Below are 23,536 nucleotides of genomic sequence, written 5' to 3'. Positions count from 1 at the left end.
TTCAAGAATTATTCGAGAAACATAATTAATTAATTAATTATAATTAAAAATAATTAAAAAAAAGTTGTCTCCCGATTATCAACTTAAGAACATAGTCCAGGAAGTGATTAATTAAATCAACTAGGTTTCAGCTTTGGTGTCCGTATCCTTATCTCTTCTTTAATTATCTTTTTAGAAGCACAAAAGTTGCTTTAAGATCAATAAAAAGTGTGATTAACTTTGCATTAACTCTGGATTTGTGAAATGCAATAATTTCGTTCATGAATATAATAACTTTCATATAGTGCTGGAATAACTGAAAATACTTGTATCGTTTATTCTATTTGACTACTTGCACCAGAAGACGAAATCCCTCACCCCCAAGGCCCCATCCATTGGCCCGACCAGTATTTGGTGGAGGAATGTAAATCATAGTAACTCAACGGTCCGTTAAGGTTGCGGACCCGGACCTGGTGCCCACAAGGAACCAACCCTCATTGAGGTTGATATTCCCACACTGCGACTGTCAGTCGATCCTAGGACCTTGCACCAACTTACATATAATAACACCCACCTATGCAGATATGTGTTTAATGACTAGTTATTTACGTATTTCACCATTTTTTAGTTATAATTTTAATCATATTTTTTTAATTTTAATCATCAACGGCACTTTTTTTATTTGATATTCGAAAATAAACTCTCACAAGTGGGACAAAGAAAAAAAATGAACATTAATAATTTAGGTTGATGGGAATATTAATGTGGACCATTAATCTCTTAATTGAGATAAAAAAAAATGTTTCAAAATCAAAATAAAAACATTTGCACTACAAATTTGTAGGATATAAAAAACTAATAATGAATAATAATAAATATTAAAATGCTTTTAGAAAGAGATGTCTCCCACTTAAGGCTCTATTAGTTGGATAATCTAAACAAAAGTTAACCCATGGGCCCCACAGATCTAGAGCATTTGAAGTTAAAGCCGCCTCTATTAAAGCCCAATTATTGCCAATTAACCAGTAAAAGTGGGCCCACTACTTTTAACCATATGATTTGGATTTCGTTGTAAAATAACTAAATCCAAACAAATTTTTATTTTATATATTTAAACTCAATTTATATTAATTGTAGGGACATGGAATACATTGTTGTGAAAATAATCAATGATTTCAAATTGAAAGCTAAGAACATGCAAATGGTCTCCTCAGTCAGTTGTAACTACGTGAAGTATGTCTATGCACATATAACTTGATCTCAATTATGGTAGCAATAATTTGATAATTAGATGGTGATAATTTAATTTCAAATAATTTTGTGATTTGAATATTTTCAAATTTTATTGTTAGAGGACAAATTTGAAAAAGGAGATGGGAGTATGGGTTATCCTTCTCTTCTTTTCACCAAAGGTCAATCGAGGTCCCTAAAATAGAAACAAGTGGTGCTGCTAAAAACACCAAAACTCTACAGCTTAAACTGCCACGTCAAAGAAAGTTTGCAACTAGGAAAGTAGTGCCACGTGGCATTTTCTTAGTAAGGAAGAAAACGAGCTGGCCCTACAATTATACAAGAACCAAAAATCAGAAACTCAAAAAAAAAAAAAAAAGAAAAAAAAAAAACTGGGGTAACCCCACAAATTGAAAAAGAAAGCAAGAGGCATAAATAAAAAAAGTGGTGTGGTGGGGTTTCAGGAATATATTCCAATGAATATGATCCATTTGGAGGCAAAAATTGCACCTATGGTACTGAGTATTGCTAACACACAGTAGTAGATTTGTCAACTCAAATCAAATTCTAGTTTAACTTCACAAGTTATAGGGTAAATTACCAAAACCACCAAACTTTGACTAAATTATGAAAATCATCCCACGACGCTTGTTCCCGTTTTACACCGACTCTTTCACGGTGTAATTTTTCACGAATTTTTTTTTACTCCATAGAATATTCCCCGAAAAATACTGATTCTACTCCTATAAACGTACAACAAATTGAAGGTAAACATGCACATATGTTTAAGCAATGCCTATGTGTCCTTTGATGGTTCATACTAGCAATCCAAAAAGTGCAGTGACATTGCAGATAATGCGGTTGTTGCAAAAGGTATACCAAGGCCATCTACATTTAAGAGACGGTTCCTAGAGGTATAATCGGCATTTTTCGGGAAAATATTCCCTAAAATAAAATAAACAAATCCATGAAAAATCGGACCATAAGGGGGTCGGGTGTAAGAAGGAAACAAACATTGAGGGGATTTTGATAATTACGGATAGATGGGGATGTTTTCCGTAATTTAGCCCAAGTTCATGGAGATTTTCATTATTTACCCTTAATTATATATGTAAAATAAAAGGAGAAAAGAATAGGTAAATCATCAAAACAAGGGATGAATTTAACCATATGTGCATGGGAACTTCTCAATTCTCATTAATTGAATGGCAAGAATTATTGAAAGTAAAACACAATTGTTACAAGTTTGATAAAACTATACGAGGTCGAAATGTTTACTACAATCATGATCCAAAAATCTTTTATCTTGTTAAAAAGTTTTAGTGATATTGTCTTTTCCAGTGCTTTCTAACCTTCCTTCACTATACAAGCAATAATTGTATGCCTACTCATCCAAATTACAGCCCAGAGAGAGAGAGAGAGAGAGAGAGAGAGAGTGCATGCATAACCACCAGCTGGAGATTTCTACTTCAACTACTGACTTTTTATTTCTTTTTGCTGCCCAAAAAACAAGTGGTAGAACCCCACTACTCCACACTTCACCATATTTTTTTCTTTATTTTATATACTAACTTATATAATTAAAATAAAAATAAAATAAAATAAAAATCGAATCTTTATATTCTTTGAGTCTATAAATACCACTCCTCCCTCTTGTACTGCCATTCCATAAGCCAAAACAAAATAAAACAGAAGAAAAACCAATATTGCATATATTATATAACACTACAATTGTTTTTGTTTTGTATTTTATAAACTATGAATATTGCACTAATCCACTTGTTCTATGTGTTTAAATTGAGAGCTCAATCCAATTTCTCAAACCACTTCTCTTTCTAGTGAAAAAAGGAACACCCGCCCCGCCGTTAATTCCCACGAAATGGATTCAGTCAAGTTTCAAAACGTAAAATCGGAGAAAGCAAACGCGACTTCGAGGCACCGAAGGACTCAGAGACTGACGACTTTATTCCGATTGGTGGAGCTGTTTGTTTTCCTGGTCGTAGTCTCCAGGTTTTCCAGTCAGTTTGCTTTTTCTTTCAATATCTCCGGCGAATATTTCAGGGGAATCTCGGTAACCCTAATCAGCCCTAGATTCGTTTTCTTAGTCGGAAACACGATTATCGTCATTCTCTTCTTGTTATCTTCCTCCAAGGGTGGAGAGAATGAAAAACGACCCACTGATTTCTACGACGAGTACGTCGAAAAATGTCGAAACAACAACCAGCAGATCACCCACAGCAAGCATGTCAAAAAATCGGCGCCGGAGGCCTACGAATTCCATAATGCAAATAAGATAATAAGCAAGAGCAAATCGGAGATCAATCTCGAGAGGAGGGGGGCGGTGGTGGTTAAAGGGGAGGAGAGCCACCGCGATTTGAGGCGAAGCATGAGCCAAAGTTGCCGGAAAAGCGTGGATTGTGGGCGGAAGAAGGCGGCGGCGGTGGTGGTGGAGGATGAGATGAGCGGGGAAGAATTCCGACGGACTGTGGAGGCTTTTATTGCACGGCAGCAGAGGGTTTTGAGGGAGGAAGAAGAAGAGTTTACAGCACTTGTTTCAGTTTGAAACATGGATGTACGTGGTGCTGTTTCTCTTGTACCTTTTTATTAAGGTTTTTTTTTTAATTATTTTTCTTCCTTCCTCAGTAACTTTTAAGTCTTGTTTTTTGGAGTTCCTGGTAATACGGAGTTACAAGTATGATAAGTGAATGGTAAGAAGTACTACTACGTACTGTATATATATATATCATTCCTATCAAGTACGTATGACATGTATATATATGGGAACTTTTATTTCACCAATTTTCTCAGGGCCTTGTTTACATGCTTACTTAATTTTTAGGGCAAATTACAGCCACACTTGAGGTATACTCAAATTACGAGAAAAAACCCCCTTAACGGCCACCCCTCGACCATATATATTGTCTTACACGTTCACCCTTATAGTGTCAAATTTACCCACCGAAGGAGGGGTTTTTTCGCAAGACAATACATAGTTGAAAGGGTTGGTTGTAATTATCCAAACACGAGGGGGGATTTCGTAATTTGAGCTTACCTCGGGGGGCTCGCCGTAATTTGACCTAATTTTTATAAGCATAAGAAATTTGAAGTATAAAGCCATCCACAAATAAAGTAATTTTATTGTGATATGACTCGGCTCTTTCAGAGCAGTGCACAAATCTTTTCAGGAAAGTTATATAATGTAGAAAAAGAAATTGTCTTCCATTCCCTAATCTGCCTTATTCTTTCAAGAAACTTACTAAAGTTTTCACTTTCACACACACACACACCCATGTGTATGTGTGTGATCCAAAAGACGAATAGTCGAAAGACGACGAGGATATTAATCTATTAACGGCATGCAATTTGCCGTAGTCTTAAAGTTCCACACCTAACATTGAATTAAAATTCGACATTATTACCTTAGCCTCGCCGTCCGGTCAACGAAACAAGACAAGAAAACTCACTCTTACTACCATAAGAAGCTTCCAAAGAAAAACAAAGAGAAGGAAAAAAGAGCACACCCACTCACTAAAATCCAAGAAAATAGTTACACAAACTCTCTTCCTCGAAGTTTCCTCTCCCAACTAACACAACACTAAGTGTAGATAAAATGCCTTCCTTAATTTACTTCATAGCAATCATTTTCATATTTCTATACAAATTAAATCGATATATAAAGAAAAGAGAAAAACATGGTTTCGATTTCAAACATGTTATCCAATCACGCGGCCAACTTACCATCTGCAAAAACAATCATCTCAACCGCAGCTTCACTAGCCGCTTCGGCTATGGTGATCCGTTCGATCGCCCGTGATCTAATACCCTACGAACTCCAACAATACGTCCACTTATCAATCCAATCTTTCTTTAAATCATTTTCCAATGACATCACTTTGATCATCGAGGAAACAAGCGGACTATCGGCCAATCAAATCTACAAGGCGGCCGAAATCTACCTAGGCACGAAGATTTCTCCCCACACGGACACGTTCACGGTGCACATGCCCAAAATGGAGAGCAAGATTTCGACTTCAATGGCCAAAAATCAAGAACTTACGGACGAATTCAATGGGAACACCTTCAAGTGGCGGCAAATCACTCGACAAATCGAGTCCGCTCGTTCGAATTCATACCCCGGTCAGCAAGTCAACCAGTCAGAAGTCAAGTATTTCGAGCTCCGTTTTCACAAGAAACACAAGAAAACGGTGTTTGAGTCTTACTTCCCTTACATCCTCGGGGAGTCGCAAATAATGAAAGAAGACAAAAAGACCCTCAAAATCTACACTTTGGGCAACGATCGCTACACAGGTGATTATGCGTGGAATTCGATTAAGCTCGATCATCCAGCAACATTCGACACTTTAGCGATGGACAATAAGCTAAAGAAAACAATCATAGATGATCTTGATATGTTTGTGAGGAGGAGGGATTTCTATAGAAAAGTGGGGAAGGCGTGGAAAAGGGGGTATTTGTTATACGGCCCCCCTGGGACTGGAAAATCGAGCTTAATTGCTGCTATAGCAAATTACTTAAACTTCGATGTGTATGATTTGGAGTTAAGCGGTATTCAAACAAATTCCAGTTTGAGAAAATTGTTGGTTAATACAGCGAATAGGTCTATACTTGTGGTGGAGGATATCGATTGTAGCCTTGAGATTGACGATCGCAAGTCAGATGAACAAATTCTCAAGAAACTCACATCGAGTCAAACCCAAATCCAGACAGTAAATATTATTCGAAACGATAAAACGAACCAAGTAAGTATCCATTTGTGTGTGTGAGTGACATAATTGCATTTCTTGATCATTTTTGTTGCAAGTAGTTAAAATCCCGATTAAAATCCTAAAATCGTAGTAAAATCCTAATCCAAGTAAAATCCTTCTATTTTGCGCTTTAAATCTTTAAAATCCCCTTTCGAGATTCTCCTTAAAATCCCGATTTTGACTACATTGTTATTTTTGGTGTATTTTTTGTTAGGTGACATTATCAGGGCTGCTAAATTTCATTGATGGGCTATGGTCAAGCTGTGGAGACGAAAGGATTATAGTGTTCACAACAAACCACAAGGACCGATTGGACCCGGCTTTGCTTCGGCCGGGTCGAATGGATATGCACATATTGATGAATTACTGCACACCTTGTGCATTCAAGATTCTAGCGAAGAATTATCACGGGATTAACAATCACTCGCTTTTCGGCGAGATTGAAGGATTGATTGATGATGTCATGGTGACACCAGCAGAAGTTGGTGAGCAGTTGCTGAGGAATGAAGATGCTGATATTGCACTTCGTGAACTTATCGAGTTTCTTCGAGAGAAAAAGAGGCAAAGCGACGAACGAAATGCAAGAAACGAAGACGATAAAGGAGAACAAATTGAGGAATAATAATAATAATTCATCACCAATTTTCGTTATGGAGTGTCTGAATCTGAGATATCAGTTGTTGATTCCATAATAAATTAATCATTATGATTAACTACTAAGGCCTCGTTTGGTTTGATTCCTAAAATAAGATTAACCTAATTTTATGAAAATCAGCTTATCTAGGACTAAACCAAACATCAAATAAACTCCAATTTCAGTTAATCACGGCTAATTTTACAAACCAAACAGACCTTAATCATCAATACTATAAGTTCGATAGAACATTTCAGAGAAATTAAAAAAAAAAAAAAAAAAATCTATTTGAATTCCTGAGCTACGAATTCAACATTTTCTGATCCAAGTAAGGAAATGCGATAATTCTAGAATCTACGTACCAAAAATTTAATTATTTTCATATTTGAAAACACTAATTCCCAAAAGTATTCAATTACATACCTCTTCAAAGACGAACAAGCTCATGTATCCATGGATTGTGCTCCGGCTCCCCTCGAGAAAATCAATAGTCTCCGATCCGTGGCCGCCTCAGCGGCGGCCAACGCCGCTCAGAAAATAAAAATAAAAAAAAAATTCATATATCTATCTCGCGGGCGAGCAGCCAAACAATGCCTAAGTAATAATTTGCTGTTCCCGGTTTTATGAGTTATGAACACGAACATCACACAGTCACAGAAGAAGCATGGGTTTATGGACCGCCACTTATAAATATTTTTATTTATTTTTCTAATAAGGATCAATATATAAATTTAATTAAGTTAATTATTTAATGGCCCTATTTTTATTTCTTCTGAAACTCGGTAATGGGCCCACCTGCTAATTAAGACGTGTGTAGTCTGATTAAGACATCCGGCCCGTTTAAGTAATTAAATATTAGGAGTAATATATAATTTATATCAGATAATGTATATAGAATTATTAAAAGTCTAGATGATAATATCAACTATTTATTTAATATAATAGTTATATATATGGAGCTGCGGGCTGGTTCTGTCAAATTAGTGGAGCTCCACTAAGTACATTTTAATTAGTTTACCTAATTTATTGTTTAGATAAACAAAAATGGGTAAGAGTAATTGTTTTCTTACATTAAGATATATATATTATTATTAAAAGAGAGTATATATATTAATTGTTACAAGTAATGATTTCTTGTGAATATATAGTTTATGTTCATAAAAAAAATAAAAAAATATAAGGGTTGAAATGTAGAGTAGTTGTTTTTCTTTTTTTCCCGGGAAAATTAACTGAAAGAGACGTTAGTTAATTTGAACTTAAAATGGGAAGCACTAAGCACGAAGTCTCTCTCTCTCTCTCTCTCTCTCTCTCTCTCTCTCTCTCTCTCTCTCTCTCTCTCGCTCTCTCTCTCTCTCTCTCTCTCACACACACACACACACACACACATTAGATAAATTAAATGGAAAATATCCAGATAAGCAATGGCGAAGGAGCCCAGTCAAATAGAAGAAGAAGGAGGAAGAACAAATCAAATATTTTATATTAAATTTACCCATAAATATAGATACACAATGTATCTCTATAACTCCAGGATGTGTCTGTGAAGAAAGAATTCCGAGTTTAAAAAAGAATGGGCAGCCGTTGATTTTTTGTTTTAAGCAAAGCCACAAATTTTATTCAGGGTAATTAATAATAACAATAATAATTAGTATTATTATTATTATTTAATATTTAATAATTTAGTTTCTCTCTCTTCCCCCTGGTTTTTTGTATTCGTCTATTTCTATACCTCACTTTATTTCTTTCCCTCTCTCTCGTCCTCCTAACAAATTGTACATAGCTCAGCTCTTTTATTCGGGTAATTACTTTTCTTCATCATTTCTTTTTCTTTTTTCTTTTTTCTTTTTTTTTTAATCGTTTATTGCATTTGGAGAGGGCTTTGATCACATTTCAATAGGTCAATTATATAATTTATATGTTTTTTTAGGATTATGAATTCTATTTTATTGTGATTTTTTTGTAATATTAATAGCTTTTATGAAACAGAAATAAATAAATAAATTGAAAAAAAAAAATTTTGTTGTGTTTGCTGTGAAAATCTGATTAAAGTTTGTAAATATAGGCTGACTTTGATCAAACTTGCAAATTTCGATCAAAATGTCGGAATCAGTCGAACGCCCATCCAGGCCTAGTAAGTATTTTTCGTTTTCGTATTTATATTTATATTATAAATATTCATAATCAAAATGTTACATTAGCTGAATTTTTTTAATTTTTAATTTTTGTGTAGGTATGGAGAAAATTGACATGGAAAATTCAGAGGATGAGAGGAAAACGAGGCTCGGGTCTTTGAAGCAGAAGGCGATTAACGCGTCGAATAAATTCAGAAATTCGTTGAATAAGAGGGGCAGAAGGAATAGCAGAGTTATGTCCGTCGTGTTTGAAGACGAACACGATGCAGAGGAATTACAGGCTGTCGATTCATTCCGTCAGGTACTCATCCTCGAGGAATTGCTCCCCTCCAAACACGATGACTACCACATGCTACTTAGGTAAAATTATGCTTTTACCCCTTGTCGTGTTCATCAATTTCCGATGAATCAAACGTGCATTGCATTTATTTATCCATGTTGCACTGAATTACTGAAAAAATCCTCGTGTTATAAAACTTATGATGCATTTTTTTAGGGGTAGTTTGTTAATGAAATTGAATCATTGGGGGGGAATTTTTTAATATTGATAAGACAAGGGTGCTAAATGCAATATTAGTGAAGATATAAACCAAACTGTGACAGGTTTTTGAAGGCGAGGAAATTCGATATCGAGAAAACGAAGCAAATGTGGGGTGACATGCTTCAATGGAGGAAGGACTTTGGTTCCGACACCATCATGGAGGTATTTTCGTAATTTATAATATCGAAAGTTTAAATTGATCATAGAGTAAGGAGAATTTTATTAATTTTTTAATTTTTTTTAAATCCATACAATAAATATGGTTTGTTATTTTTTCGGTAGGATTTCGAATTCAAGGAGAGAGAAGAGGTGCTAAAATACTACCCGCAAGGGCATCATGGCGTAGACAAAGAAGGTAGACCTGTCTACATCGAGAGGCTCGGTCTAGTGGACCCCACAAAGCTCATGCAAGTTACTACATTGGACCGTTACATTAACTACCACGTTCAAGAATTTGAGAGGACGTTTATCGATAAGTTTCCAGCTTGCTCGATTGCTGCTAAAAAACATATTGATCAAAGCACAACCATTTTGGATGTCCAAGGAGTGGTAAGAAACATCGGTTTCGGTTTTTTTTTTCGTAATTTAAAATTATAATCGAAAACAATTATAATATTTTTTTTTCGGGGGTTCAGGGGCTGAAGAATTTCAATAAGGCGGCTAGGGAACTCATTCAGCGCCTTCAGAAAGTCGATGGTGATAATTACCCTGAGGTACTTTTTTTTTTTTTCTTTCGTTAAATCTTATTTAATTTGGTTTTATTTCTAATTGTTCGATTCAATTGATCTTTTTTTGTTTGCTTTTTTCAGACACTATTCCAAATGTATATTATCAATGCAGGATCTGGATTTAGGCTGTTGTGGAACACTGTTAAGTCGTTCCTCGACCCAAAAACCACCGCCAAAATCCATGTAAGTTACATTTTTTTTTTCTAATTCCGGCTGAAAATGTCACGAAAATCGATATTGCTAATTATTATTTTTTTAATTTAATAGGTTTTGGGTAATAAATACCAGAGCAAACTACTTGAAGTTATTGATGCAAGGTAAAAAAAAAAAGTCGAATATTTAGCTAAGTAAACTTGTTCTTGATTATTACAGCTTCGATATAACATAGTATTGTTCGGTCTGAAATTTTATCAGTGAACTACCCGAGTTTTTGGGCGGCACGTGCACTTGTGAAGAAAAGGGTGGTTGCATGCTTTCCGATAAGGGCCCTTGGAACGATACCGAGATTATGAAGGTTGTTAATTATCTCTAATCATCGTCTTAGTAAAATTGTGCTACTAATCAATCCCATTATCAAGAATTTATCTAACAGAATCTTGAATATATATAGATGGTCCGTAATGGCGAACACAAATGCTCGAACAAAATGGTCATTTCTTCTGTCGATGAGAAAACAATCTCGGAGGATGAGACTACCGTTACCAAGGTACAATTTTCAAATTTTTTTAAATTTTTATTTTATTTTTCTGTCAAATGTTTGTTTTGCTAAGGTATCTGATATCAGTTGACCGTTGACTTTTTTTTTTCTATTCGAAATGTAGAGTATGAAGAAAACAAACTCGTTCGATCCAATGAGCACTGGTAATAGGGAATATATTACACATCCGCAGCTCTCCCCTGTTCATGAAGAAGTAAGTAATTAAAAACGTAAATTGTATCGAAATAATCAAATGTATTTTATAAAATTGCTACGTAACTAGTGAGTTATTTTGTGCAGGTAACGAGAAACTCTGCCACGGCATTTGAGTCTGAACAATATGTTTGCATGGTCGATAAAACCGTCGCTGCAAAATGGAAAAAAGCAGCACAATGTGACAATTATGCCCTTTCTAGAGGTACATAATTCTATCCTACAGTAGAACCTCGATAAATTAATAACCTCGCTTAAATAATAGTTTCTTCTGGTCCCGACTCGGTAAAAACGAACTAAATTATTATTTCGATAGTTTAATATTTCGCTAGATTAATAGAATTTTGCTAGTCCCAACTGTATTAATTTATAGAGGTTTAACTGTACCTCTAAAAGACGGATTATATATATATAAATCATATATATATGATTTTATGTTTATATATTTCTACAGCTACGGATTTTTTCCCGGTCCACAACACGGCATGCAAAAATTCGGATGGGCTGAGCAACCATCTATTCACCGGAGTATTGACTTTTGTGATGGGAGTTATGACCATGGTTCGTATGACGCGTAATATGCCCAAGAAGCTGACGGATGCCACGCTGTACTCGAGTTCGATGCGCGGTGTGGATGAAATGATTAAGCCTCGTCCGCATGCGTACGATTTGCCGGAAGCTGCTATCTCCCGAGCCGACTATTTGATTATGATGAAAAGAATGAACGAAATGGAGGAGAAGATGAGTATTCTTTGCCAGAAGCCCGTAACTATGCCGCCTGAGAAGGAGGAGATGCTGAATAGTGCTTTGAACCGTGTTGATGCCTTGGAGCAAGAGCTTTCTTCGGCCAGAAAGGTTCGATTTTTTTTAGTTTATTGCATTATGCACCCTTGTGTTTAGTCTAATTGCTAAAAAACCCCTATCGTGCAATTTTTTTAGCAAACTACCCCCTAAAGATTATTTAAATTTGACAGGCTTTGGAGCAAGCTCTGTCTCAGCAAGAGGAGCTGCTCGCCTACATTGAGAAAAAGAAGAAGAAGAAGAAGTTCTTCGCTTTCTGAACGAAGAAAACCACATTGACAGTGAAGTTGATAGCGTCTCGATTATTCTTGTAGAAAAATTGTGTTGTTTTTTTTCCATTTTTTTAGCTCCCCACAATACGATATATATATATATATATCCTTGGATCGGCAAACAGGTGTTTGCTTTCTTGTACCGAGTTTTGTGTTTAAAACGTTGTTTTTTTTCTTTCGGAATTACGCGGCTTGCTGTTTGTATTATTTTAGTGTGTAAAGTGATGTTTTGGTGTTGTATGGAATTGTAAGCAACCATTGGCAAGCCAAGCTTTCTCTCCTTGGCCAGTAAAACTGTTTATGGCTCTTTCTTTGTTTAAACTACAATAACTAATAATGAATTTACACCTAAATAAGGTGTTTTGAGTGTTTATACATCTTTCTTTTTCTTTTTCTTTTTTGTTTGGGGTAATTTCATTTTATTTTTGTTTTGCAGAAAGGGTAAAATTCATTTTGCACCTTTGTACTATGCGAAAGGTAACATTTAGGGGGCAAATGATACGTTTTCGCATAGTACAAGGGTGCAAAAATGAATTTTACCCGAAAGTATATCTCCCAAAACAATTCTCAAACGACACCAGTAAAGTATCCAAATCACGAATTCATGTCTTCATATATACTTTCACAAAGTGTTTCGACTTTCGAACATCACTCAAACAGAATCTCAAACAAATCATGAACCACAGCAGTAGAGTAATAATCCAAATCATGTATACATATATATATATATATATCTTCAGTATAGATTCACACAGTAAAGTGTGTATCAAGGAGAAATTTACAAATTTCATTCACAGCTCGATACGACAATAATAAGGTGGGGGAGAATCGAATAAAGCCGGAGAATGCAGATATCCTCAACCATCAAAGATCGCTCAATCCAATACGACACTTATGCAAAGCAAAACTTCTTCTTCTGGACAAATTAACAAAGACTCGTTAGCACAAAACGTGTCATATGACAATTCTCGTAATTTAAGTTATATAATCATTCTATTTAACCAGGATAAGAAGAAATCAAGTTCACACTTACCCTGAACTTAGCATCTTCTTGGCTGTCTATATAAGCAAGCAGTTCTTCTTGTTTCATCAAAGCCTCGTACAAAGCCTGTTCAGAGCCACAAATACATGTTAATTTGGCTACAGACTGGACTTAAAATTAGACTACGTTCCCATGACAACTTGGGCAAGGAAGCACGTGTACATTTTTTTAATACAAGCCAGCATTAATGTTAATAAAATTACTCATATGCAATATTAGTATACATCAATAACTTATTTTATCGTAGTTTATTCCTTTTCCATTCAGATCCTCCTGCCCCCCACAAATTCGTCTTATTAACCTACAGTTCTCACCATGAGGTCATGTGTTTTCTTAAACTTCAAATTTTATTTTTGGGTCAAACAGCCACTAGCAGAGTCATCATAGGGCCATAGGGGCCATACCCCCCCCCCCCCCCCCACCCCCCGAGAAAAAAGTTAGTGTGCATTTGGTCCCGTTAAGAAAAAATTCTAGATGGATATATAAAGGGCCTCAAGGGTATAAGAGTAAAATTGAACCAAGTTACCTTTTTGGTTGCAATCAATTCGGCTTCTAAGGCATCAACTCGGTAAACAGCAGCATTCAGCAGTTCTACTTTCTCGTACGGCATCTCAGATGGTTTATCTTGAAGAGTAATGACTTTCTCCTCAAGCTCGCCTAGCCTCTTCAGAACAGAGGAAAAGAGTTCTGCCTCTGTAAAAGATGGTGTTGGGGATGGTGGTCTGAACAGCAACTCCTCCTTGTTGTTGGTGTCGAAAGAGAACCCTTCAGTGATTTGATCGTTATGCTGTGACGATGCACCGGAGAGTTTCTTTGTGACACGGCATGATATTGAACGGAAGAACAAGAAAAGCGTCATGTACAAGGTCATGACAACTGCTGAAATCTGTGCACGGTATCCTTCGGGTATCTTTCGGGAATCTGGCTGTGGAAACATCTCTGAAACAGAACAAAATAAAAACGAGCATCTTGATACAAAACGAGAGAGAAAGACAAGCATTGAGATTCTGAAACAATGACAAACCTTTAGAAACGCGAAGCTTTTGAGGGGACTTTTTCCATCCTGAATCAACAGCCTTGTCAACCATAGGAACATACTCATCATATCCTGAGAAGTGACCAGCAGCATACCCAGCTGTTCCAATAGCCTTCGCCTGATAAATAAGTTAACTGTGTCTTAAGATCATTGACGGAAGTATGACCCGCAAGTAACTCGTAAGAGAAATGCAACATAGAAAAATTTCAGTTATTTTCTTGTTACATTCTTTGGACACTCTAACTATCTATATTCTATACATGCTATAAAAAAAATCAAAGAGGCTTACAACCAACTACTTAACAGTAGATGAGTTTTTAAATGAATTTTATTTCTTTTAAATCACCAAAAATCAGTTAATATTAAACTTTACGCTGAACCATACCTCCTCACGAACTGGTGTCAAACGAAGTTGTGAGTAACTCCTAGTGGCTTTTGGTGAAGCAATATCTTCAGCTTCAGAGCCAGACTCGGCTGTAGAAGTATCACTGCCTTTAAACTGGCGCATACATAAATGAACGTTAGATATCTCAAGTTAAATCAGACATACTGAGAACAATGTGTGCCCTAAAAAAATATAAAGTAGAGCATCCATACCATGGGGTTATGAGGCTTAGCATATACAACCTTCCCATCACTGTTGATGATTTTAACAATCTGCCTAGCACGCCCTGCATCACCGTTATGCACCATCTGCACAGTTAAACTATCTTAATTTCACAACAACATTTTGAAACTGAAAACTTAAAACTATTATGATACAACAATTTAATCAAGGCAAATTAGGACCTGCAGTATCTCCGGATTTTTCCATGGTCCTTTATCAGACCGAAGGCATCCCCCTTGATCTGCACAGTCGCATGTACCCCCAAAGAAATCTGGCAATTGGCTGCACAAGCCCACAAAAGGATGTGAAGAATCGTTAATAGGGGTATCAACATTAGATAGTTACAAAAAAATGTAATAAACGTTATATTCACTCCTTTCACCTGGCATCAATTATTTCAAGCAATTTTTGCTGGTATTTATTTCCAAGAACCTGTCGCATTCCAGAAATCGAGAGATCTATAAGTTACAGGCAGTCTCTCAACAAAGAATAATAAAGCTTTTTCAAATGACGAAAAGTAAGAAGTAGAATACATGAATCTTAGTGGCAGTCTTGGGATCTATAAATTTCTTCACAGTTCCCCACAGTAGCCTAAAACCAGGACCAGCATTGATGATAAACATTTGATGGAGTGTCTGCAATAAGTTATTGAACATTAAATTATTAGCCAAAACATATAAAACATCATAATTGAGTAAGTTAAAATTCAGGGCTTACTTCAGGATAGTTATCACCATCAATCTTTTGGAGACGCGTAATGAGGTCCCTTGCACTCTTGGTAAAGTTTTTCAAGCCCTAAATACAGTAACAGATTAGTAACACAATTCCTTAAATTGACAAAGAAACTGAAACAGAAATCATGCCAATTACTGAAAGTAACACAATTCCTTAAATTGACAAAGAAACTGAAACAGAAATCATGCCAATTACTGAAAGTAAAGATAAAAAGTGGGAGAACATACCACACCATGAACATCTAAAATTGTCGTGCTTGAATCAATGTGCCGTTTGGCTGCTATGGTGCAAGCTGGAAACTTAACTGCAAAGGTTTTTTCAAACTCTTTAACATGGTACTTTATATAACGATCAAGGGTTGTAACTTGCATAAGTTTGTTATGGTCAACTTTCCCCAGTCTCTCAATGTATATCGGCCTTCCATCTTTATCAACTCCATGGTAGCCATGGGGGTAGTAATTCAAAACATCATTTAACTCTTCGAATTCGAAGTCCTGATGGAAAAACAGAAAAAAAAGAAAAATTAAAAAAAACTCAATAAAGGTAACTATTTAAGGTCCAAGTAGCTAAAACAAAAAAAAAGTGGGAAAGAAAAACAATCAAAACAAACGAGTCTTTGGTTTAGTTACATGCGAAGATATGATTAGGAACATCTGTCCACTTACCTCTCCAATGGTGTCAGTACCAAATTCGTTCCTCCAGCGCATCATATCAGCCCACATGAGCTTAGACTTTTCAGTATCAAATTTCCTTGCTTTCAAAAACCTGCACGTACATTGAGCAAGATTAAACTAAAACTTCTCAAACAGGAGATACGACTCCTGACCAAAAGGCCGTAGAGAAAAAATTAAATGCAGGCCTAAGACTGACTATAGTTGCTTAAGACGAATCTCAATTTGAAAATGGACGGCATAAAAATGATCCCATGAAGGGAGTAAAGGGTCAAAGTGATGTTCACAGTGCAAGTCTGCAGGCAATTCCAAGAATGCCAACAAAATATTTTTAGAGAGAAAACTATGCAACAGTATGATACCTAGAGGCTGGAATTAACGCATATAAGACAGCTATTAAAAATGATTTAGCCATTCTTCCCATCAATAAGATATAGCGCTCTTCTTAGTTTCCTTGTGATTTAATGTCGCAATTCATAAGTTGATATTAACAAAAATAGCAGAATTCAAGAGTATTGACCTCAACATCATATGGTAATCATCAAACTTCTCTGGCAGCAACTCATCAAGAATCAAGGCTTGCCGAAATGACTCAACACTTTGCAGTTCCTCCGCATCGCGGATATCTTCAATTGAAACAGAACTGACTCTACCATCACTCTTTCTTCTACTGCCCTTCTTCTTTAGAGAATGTTTGAACTTCGAAGATGCATTGAGGGCTTTCTTTTTCAAAGAACCAATTCTCGTCCTTCTTTCATCCTCAGAATTCTCAAAATCGGACTTTCTTTCTCTTCTCTCCTCACTACCAGATGAACCCTCGAAACCTGTTCCACCAGAAGTACATTAACAAACATTTTTTAGAATAGAGTACACCCAAATAATGCAGTATTATGTTTGCACAATTCAACTTTTTAGCGATAATATCCCCCAAAACATATATGATTGGACACCAGCACTTCCAAACAAAGAGAATACAATCACATGTAAACCATTAATTTTCCAGGAAAAATATCCCTATTAAGCATAAATCAAGATAAAGCTTCAAGAAGTTCTATGCTATAACACTTCAGAAAATTACACAGAATTATTTCTTATTAACCACTTTTACTCCTCACAAAGTAAAAACACAATTTTTTTTTCAAAATTTTCACCATAAGAAAGTGTAAATTACCATGAACAGGTTAAACACCGACACCATTCATATGGCTACAAGCCTACAACCCCTTTATTTTTCTCCATATCGATACCGTTGTTTTTAAAATTCGAAAATTCCATTAATTCAGAACAAATAAAAGCTAAATCAACACAAATTGTTATCCAAACCAATCTGGAAATTTGCAGTTAGAAGCTCAATCAGCTCGGGACAAACAATCTTCATCACATACAGTCACAGATACAACAAACAGCTAAACATAAAAAAATCGGAAACAACAAAGTTGCAACCGTAAAATCGAAAAATTCAGATACAAAAAACAACCGAGAATCCGAACAAAATTCAACTTACAAGGCCTAGCAAATCGATCCAAGGGACCCGACATCGCCAATGTTGATATCAATTGACCAATCAACCAATCAATCAAAACACTCACCAACTCTGCAATTACTGAAACCCCAAAAAAAACTTTATTTCAGTAAATTAATCAAAATCAGGAAGAAAAAAACCCTATGTGATTTTTCTAGATCGACAACTGAATACTCAAAAACCTTGTTTTGGAGTATTAAGAAAAACCTCGAAAAAAGTAGTGGCAGAGATCAGAGCTTTGATCGACGGTTATAATTGCAGAAAAGATACCACCAGTAAGATAAATTAAATTAGAAAAGAAAAAAAATAAAAACAGAATAATATAAGTACGTATTTATATCGCCGGATAATTAGAGCGACGGCGATTTAGAGAGAGAAGAAGAGATAAAAGGGGGAGAATTTGTCAAATTGTGTAGGTATTGTTTGGACTGTGTGGGACCTACTGGACACGTGGCAGGAGGAGCGTGGCAGGGGAGGGAAATAGAATGCGCCGGCGGCGGTGGGTGGAGGAAAACGCCAAAAAAAGGGGTTTTGATTTTGAATAGTAGTTATTATGCAATTATGATTCGGTGCCGTGATTTTCTGTACAGTACTATGCTGTTAGACCTTGTTTGAGCCGGGGTGGAGATTACCACATGATTTGGCGCGTGGTGTCTTGAATCATACGTTGTCGGTATATTTATTTTGTTTTTAATTTATTTTTTTAATATTGTTTTCATTTGATGAAACCCCAAAAGTAATCAATCATCTAATCGGGTTGAAAATCAAGTAGATTTTTAATCGTTAATAGCTACTTCAAATTTTTTTTTTAATTATTTAATTTTGTTTCGGAAAATCGAGAAAATCTCGAATTCAAATTTCGGAAATCATAAGGTGTAATTATGTTCCAATTTCCACCCATAATTCAATGGATTTGTTTGCCTCCATTTTACATTCAATAAAAATATATTTTGAAGTGACTATTCCCTCATTAAATTTTCATTGAATTGAATTCAGTATAGTAATCGTTGTTTTTATTAATTGTCCGTTTGGCTAAGCTAAATTTTGAACAACTGATAAATTCCTACGTGTGATAAGATATTTTAGGAGTAAGTAAATTGTTACATTTTATTTTTATAATTTTTTTTTCAATTATGCGCATTTGACTTTTGTCAATTATGATTGGCCTCATTCTTATTTTATATGATATAATAAATCCAAATATAATAAAATATCTAGTATCTAACCCATCTTTGACCTTTTCTAATTTATAAATAAATAAATAATTGTATATTACCCAATTATTTGATGTTGTCAAAGTACTTCACCTACTTTTGTATTCTTTGAAGTTAATCAAAGAGCAAGAGAAACTAATTGCATATATTTAAATTGTGAAGACTTCAAAATATTCATAGGGAGACCAACTACTGAAATCAGTTAGTTGAAGGTAGCCAATAAAGAATAAATAAAATTCTAGTCCAAAATAATTTGATTTATGTAACCGAAGTTAATGAGTGTATGAACTAGGGGTGTGAACGAGACCAGCTCAGCTCGAGATGAAGTCTATTTTGTCGAGTTCGAGCTTATTAAGTATTTTATTTTTTTGGCTTGAATCGGTCTAACACCGATTTTGACTAGCTCGAGCTCAAATTCATTTTGGTTTTTTTTATTGATTTATTATTATTAAAAATTAATTTTATTATAATAAAAATTAAAAAAATAATAATGAATTGTAATTATATATGTTTAATTTTTTATATTCTTATAATAGTAGTTTATACTATTATATATTATTTAAATAAAAAAATAATATATAAAAATAAATAAAAAGAAGGCTTCAAATGATACAATACAATATTGGGCCTGAAACACTAGGGTGAAGGGTTAGATACCTGAAGCCCAAAGTGGACTTCTGTCTATGAACTAAATTTGGGCCGACGTTACATTAAAATTTAAAAGTAAAGAGGAAAAACAAAACCAATAAATAAATTGAGAGTTTATAGCGAAAAAGGTATATAAAAAAAAATCCACTAAAAAAGTGACAAAATAGATTTGATTAGAGAAAATATGAAATTGATTCAATTTTTCATAATTTGGCTTGATTCAATTATTAAAAAAAAAGTTAGAAAAAAAAAAAACTAATAATCAGTTTTCAAAGATGTGTTAATTTTTGTTCTTTTGTTTAATAAATAAGAGTTTAGGCTAAATTAACCTAAAGTGAGGACTAATAGTCTTGTTGCCTAATATTTTAGAAAAGAACAAACTTGTCACGTCTCTATCTTTAAATCACTAATCATCGTCTTAATAACTACCTCATAAATGTTACTATGCATGATTAGGGGTGTAGACGTGTAGAACTCGAGCTCGAATCCATTTTGACGAGCTTGTTCGAATATTTATTGTTGGGGTCGAGCTGGCCGGAGTCCATTTTTTTAATTTATTTTATGAATTTCAAGTTCATAAACAACTAAGAATGAGTTCGAGTTCGACTCGCCAGAAAGCTCGAGCTTTTGTAGAGTTGGTTAAGCTCAATTACACCGCTATGCAGTATGCATGATGATGTAGCAAGGAGTAAAATAACATCTATACCTGAAGAAATTTACATCCTTGCCACTGGAGAGGCGAAATTACAAAATTGACCTCCAAGACTTGGTATGATATGCAATGATTGATGTGGTGGTGGAGCCGTAGAGGAGGGCTGGTTGAGACAAAATTAACAGATTCAGTGATGGGATTGAGGTTAATTTATATACGAATGAATCTTTTACAGCCCACATACAGCCTTTTTACCTTTTTCACTTATTTACGTGTCAATCTGTGATTGTTACATCACTATTTCCCCAATTTCTTTCTTCTTTTTTTGAAGAATAGTAATTTCCAATTTGTTTTTCTCTCTCTTTTTCTTTTTCTGTTGTGGACAACAAACTATATAAATTCATTAGTTAAACCTACACTTTCGTATAATAGCTCGCAAACAAGAAGAGAAATGTAAACCACCCTAGACAAACCGTGCATAACAATCGATCTCCACCTAACAATAGTTGACAAGAACGTCAGTCAGTATTTTCTTTTTTTTAACCGCTGGTTGTTTGAAGGTAACAATAAACCTGGGCATGTTGCTGCCCAGCTGTATGTAGACGGTTGCGCCTCCCATCCAACACCGTGTCCCATCAATCTTTAAACCCCACACCCACCACTTTTTTCTTATACCTTATTTCAAAACCCTATTTTTTTTTTTTCTTACACCAACACCTTTTTTATATTTTTTCAATTCTGCAGCTATTTTCCCTCTATAAAATCACACCCAAACCAACACTCTCACTTCCCCCCTCTCTCTCTCTCTCTCTCTCTCTCTCTCTCATTTAGCTACTAATTACACCACTCTGCCTATTATTTTTTTCTTGGCACTATAATATAATATATACTTGTTGTTTTAATTAGGTTAAAAACAAGATAAAATAATATAATTATTATTGCGTGGGTTGGGTAATAATCTGAAATAAATCTTGATGTTCAATCTGTTTTTCTTCATCTTCATCTTCTTCTTTAAGATAATTAATGTCTGCATTAATTCTGAGTGAACTTTTCCTTTCTGGGTTTATGGTAAATTCCACATACAAGCGCAGAACCCATCTAGTTCAATCTTTCTCCGTTGTTTTCCTCTACTGGTTCTACAACTACATTTCATGATCTCTCCTTTTTTTCCCTTCTTCTAATTAAATATTTTTATTATTATTTTATTTCAATTACTATATTAAAATCATAATTTACTACTATATATTAATAAAATCTCAATTAATTAAGTAATATTAATATGGATTCATCAAGTGGGATATCGTCGAATTCATCGTCCGGGCTACAGAATTCGGGTTCCGAAGGAGACCTACTGGATCAAAGGAAGAGAAAAAGGATGATTTCAAACAGGGAGTCGGCTCGGCGGAGCCGGCTCAGGAAACAGAAGCATCTCGACGGCTTGATGGCTCAGGTGGCTCACCTCAGGAAGGAGAATCACCACATGCTCACCGCCTTGAATGTTACGGCTCACCACTATGTGGGGGTTGAATCCGAGAACACTATTCTCAGGGCTCAGGCGGCTGAGCTGACAAGCCGGCTCCAGTCACTGAACGAGATTGTCAGCTTCTTGTGCGCCGGAAACAACGACGGCTTCCCGAGTGAGGAGGAGCCGGTTTATGGAATGGACTATGGTTGGAATTGGAATTGTTCGAGCCAGCCGATTATTATGACGGCGGCGGCGGCTTCAGCTGATGCTGGGTTTCTGTATTGATCATTTGATTGATATCTCCTAATGAACCTTTTTAAGAAATTAGTATTATAATTAATTAATTAATTATATGGAGATTAATGATTATTACTAGCTGGAGATGGGAAGAAAAAAATTAGTAATTAATTAATTAATTAATAAAATATGTATTAGACTATATTAAGGTTCTTGTTAAAAGAGGCATATATTCCATACAACTGAAATATGGCTTCTTCAAGAACTTTTGTAATTTGTAATTTGCTTCCAATTATGCAATAATAGTTATTCTATTATGGATTTAAAAAATTATTATCGAGTTCTATTCTTTTATTTCCTGAATTATTATTGGTTTGTTCAATAAAATTATTATTACTCTAAATTAATATATTTATAAAAAAATACAACATATTATAAATTAGAATATTCACTTTAACGTGACGAGAATGAGAATGATTATTGAGGAAGAAAAGAGCAAGAAAGTTACGGAAGTTCAAATACAAATATCGCAATCAATAATTGAAGTAATTAATATCTAGAGCAGTATTTATTTAATTATTAAAGTAATTAATTATTGGGGAAACTACAGATAAATCCCTAATCCAAAACTTGAAACACAGATCAGTCCCTAGGTAGTTTGCCCTAGCATTTCAGTCCCTACTCACACACCTAACATGCAGATCAGTCCCTAATAAAATGTGCAAATACGAAAATACCCTTTACTTTATACTAATTTTACATAACTTCTTTTCAACTTCCAACGCGCCGTTTGTATTACACGCTCTTTGCCCGTTACATTTCAAAAATCAAACAACAAAAAAGAAGCTAAAAAGGCGCAGAAAAAACCACCGTTCAGTAATACCCATTTTCAGACCAAGAAGAAACGAAGAAGAAACGAAGAAGAAACGAAGAAGAAACGCAACAGAGAAACAACAAAGAAGGAAGAAATTACGAAACACGAAGAATCAACAAACCGCAGAAAAATAGTATAAACAAACCCATTTATAAACAATGGTGAAGCAGGGTAAACAACAAGGTTTGATTTTTTATTTTTTTTTTCATTTTCTTGGAAACAGACCCATTTGGGTGTTGCTTAAGCAGGGCAAAAAGGTTTATTTGTTATAGAATTGCATGATTTTGAACATATCCACTCATGGGTATTATGCCTCGACTTTATTCGGTGTTTGCCCTAATCATTAAATCGGTTCCAATATTTGTTGTTCTGTTGTTTGGGTTTGCAAAGATCATTTATTTGTTGTCGAATTTCATGATTTTGTAACAGTTTTCTCATGGGTATTATTCTTCGGTGACATTAGCATGTCCCCAAAGCATTTTGAGTCCTAACAAGGGTTTCATATAGGATATGGGAAAGAGGCTTATTGTATTTTTCGTACTGGTTCTATAGTATGTGTCATGCGCAGTAATGGTATTAATAGTGCATTTAGATGGTATAATCTTTGATGGTTCTGTAGCATGTGTCATATGCCACAATAGTATTACCAGTGACTTTGAATGGTATTACTAGTGACTTCGGATGGTATTGACATGTGGTACTAGAAGTATAATGTTGATGGTCCTGTAGTATAAGTCATATGCCATAATAGTATTACCAGTGCCTTTGAATGGTATTACTAGTGATTTCGGATGGTATTGACATGTGGAACTTTATAGTACGTTGTATTTGTTATAATTGTAT

The 23,536-nt window shown here is 35.0% G+C and overlaps 5 protein-coding genes and 1 long non-coding RNA gene across 8 annotated transcripts; 4 read left to right on the top strand and 2 right to left on the bottom strand.

The window, feature by feature from the left end:
• Window positions 1–1,318: 1,318 nt before the first annotated feature.
• Window positions 1,319–7,202, bottom strand: LOC148772069 (uncharacterized). Its single transcript, XR_016033320.1, has 2 exons — window positions 7,030–7,202; window positions 1,319–1,538 (listed from the first exon to the last, which is right to left on the bottom strand). It is a non-coding gene; the product is annotated as an uncharacterized LOC148772069 (long non-coding RNA).
• On the top strand, window positions 2,879–4,008 carry LOC105957666 (hypothetical protein). The gene has a single exon (XM_012981615.2). It carries the CDS (start codon window positions 3,089–3,091, stop codon window positions 3,770–3,772), a length of 684 nt encoding a protein of 227 aa, XP_012837069.2. The 5' UTR covers window positions 2,879–3,088; the 3' UTR covers window positions 3,773–4,008.
• Window positions 4,828–6,743, top strand: LOC105957665 (AAA-ATPase At3g50940). Its single transcript, XM_012981614.2, has 2 exons — window positions 4,828–5,966; window positions 6,187–6,743. The coding sequence occupies exons 1-2, from the start codon at window positions 4,902–4,904 to the stop codon at window positions 6,592–6,594; spliced, it is 1,473 nt and encodes a 490-aa protein (XP_012837068.1). The 5' UTR covers window positions 4,828–4,901; the 3' UTR covers window positions 6,595–6,743.
• Window positions 7,203–8,265: 1,063 nt separating the features above from the next.
• Window positions 8,266–12,363, top strand: LOC105957375 (phosphatidylinositol/phosphatidylcholine transfer protein SFH3). Of its 2 annotated transcripts, none has more exons than XM_088822583.1 (14): window positions 8,266–8,404; window positions 8,669–8,737; window positions 8,837–9,098; window positions 9,342–9,441; window positions 9,562–9,828; window positions 9,915–9,992; window positions 10,089–10,190; window positions 10,275–10,324; window positions 10,422–10,521; window positions 10,618–10,713; window positions 10,829–10,918; window positions 11,005–11,122; window positions 11,372–11,772; window positions 11,892–12,363. In XM_088822583.1, exons 2-14 carry the CDS (start codon window positions 8,704–8,706, stop codon window positions 11,976–11,978), a joined length of 1,785 nt encoding a protein of 594 aa, XP_088678709.1. In that variant the 5' UTR covers window positions 8,266–8,404; window positions 8,669–8,703; the 3' UTR covers window positions 11,979–12,363. The 2 variants fall into 2 exon arrangements, with proteins under 2 accessions (XP_088678709.1, XP_088678713.1); XM_088822587.1 differs by having other exon boundaries at window positions 8,403–8,503.
• A 213-nt stretch (window positions 12,364–12,576) lies between these two features.
• On the bottom strand, window positions 12,577–18,202 carry LOC105957664 (phosphatidylinositol/phosphatidylcholine transfer protein SFH8). Of its 2 annotated transcripts, none has more exons than XM_012981611.2 (15): window positions 17,811–18,202; window positions 17,586–17,684; window positions 16,602–16,905; window positions 16,076–16,175; window positions 15,638–15,904; window positions 15,393–15,470; window positions 15,209–15,310; window positions 15,058–15,107; window positions 14,858–14,957; window positions 14,666–14,761; window positions 14,454–14,567; window positions 14,057–14,186; window positions 13,559–13,971; window positions 13,024–13,098; window positions 12,577–12,906 (listed from the first exon to the last, which is right to left on the bottom strand). In XM_012981611.2, the coding sequence occupies exons 2-15, from the start codon at window positions 17,617–17,619 to the stop codon at window positions 12,883–12,885; spliced, it is 1,887 nt and encodes a 628-aa protein (XP_012837065.1). In that variant the 5' UTR covers window positions 17,620–17,684; window positions 17,811–18,202; the 3' UTR covers window positions 12,577–12,882. The 2 variants fall into 2 exon arrangements, with proteins under 2 accessions (XP_012837065.1, XP_012837066.1); XM_012981612.2 differs by having other exon boundaries at window positions 17,786–18,149.
• A 2,656-nt stretch (window positions 18,203–20,858) lies between these two features.
• On the top strand, window positions 20,859–22,152 carry LOC105957441 (bZIP transcription factor 44). Its single transcript, XM_012981362.2, has one exon. The coding sequence runs from the start codon at window positions 21,397–21,399 to the stop codon at window positions 21,865–21,867; it is 471 nt and encodes a 156-aa protein (XP_012836816.2). The 5' UTR covers window positions 20,859–21,396; the 3' UTR covers window positions 21,868–22,152.
• Window positions 22,153–23,536: the final 1,384 nt, after the last annotated feature.

This window comes from Erythranthe guttata, chromosome 2, assembly GCF_056151865.1.
Source record: "Erythranthe guttata isolate IM_541 chromosome 2, IM_541, whole genome shotgun sequence".
NCBI lineage: Eukaryota > Viridiplantae > Streptophyta > Magnoliopsida > Lamiales > Phrymaceae > Erythranthe > Erythranthe guttata.
The sequence above is the reverse complement of the archived record's forward strand: the minus strand, read 5'-3'. Positions and strand labels throughout refer to the sequence as shown.

Coding starts and splice junctions, on each gene's coding strand:
- LOC105957666 (XM_012981615.2), top strand. CDS start 3,089: ATGGATTCAGTCAAGTTTCAAAACGTAAAATCGGAGAAAGCAAACGCG.
- LOC105957441 (XM_012981362.2), top strand. CDS start 21,397: ATGGATTCATCAAGTGGGATATCGTCGAATTCATCGTCCGGGCTACAG.
- LOC105957664 (XM_012981611.2), bottom strand. CDS start 17,619: ATGTCGGGTCCCTTGGATCGATTTGCTAGGCCTT. Junction 16,176..16,601: donor GATTACCATATGATGTTGAG/GTCAATACTCTT, acceptor ATGTACGTGCAG/GTTTTTGAAAGCAAGGAAAT. Junction 14,568..14,665: donor CTAAGCCTCATAACCCCATG/GTATGGATGCTC, acceptor TGTATGCGCCAG/TTTAAAGGCAGTGATACTTC.
- LOC105957375 (XM_088822583.1), top strand. CDS start 8,704: ATGTCGGAATCAGTCGAACGCCCATCCAGGCCTA. Junction 10,714..10,828: donor ATGAGACTACCGTTACCAAG/GTACAATTTTCA, acceptor TTCGAAATGTAG/AGTATGAAGAAAACAAACTC. Junction 11,123..11,371: donor CAATTATGCCCTTTCTAGAG/GTACATAATTCT, acceptor ATATTTCTACAG/CTACGGATTTTTTCCCGGTC.
- LOC105957665 (XM_012981614.2), top strand. CDS start 4,902: ATGGTTTCGATTTCAAACATGTTATCCAATCACGCGGCCAACTTACCA. Junction 5,967..6,186: donor GAAACGATAAAACGAACCAA/GTAAGTATCCAT, acceptor ATTTTTTGTTAG/GTGACATTATCAGGGCTGCT.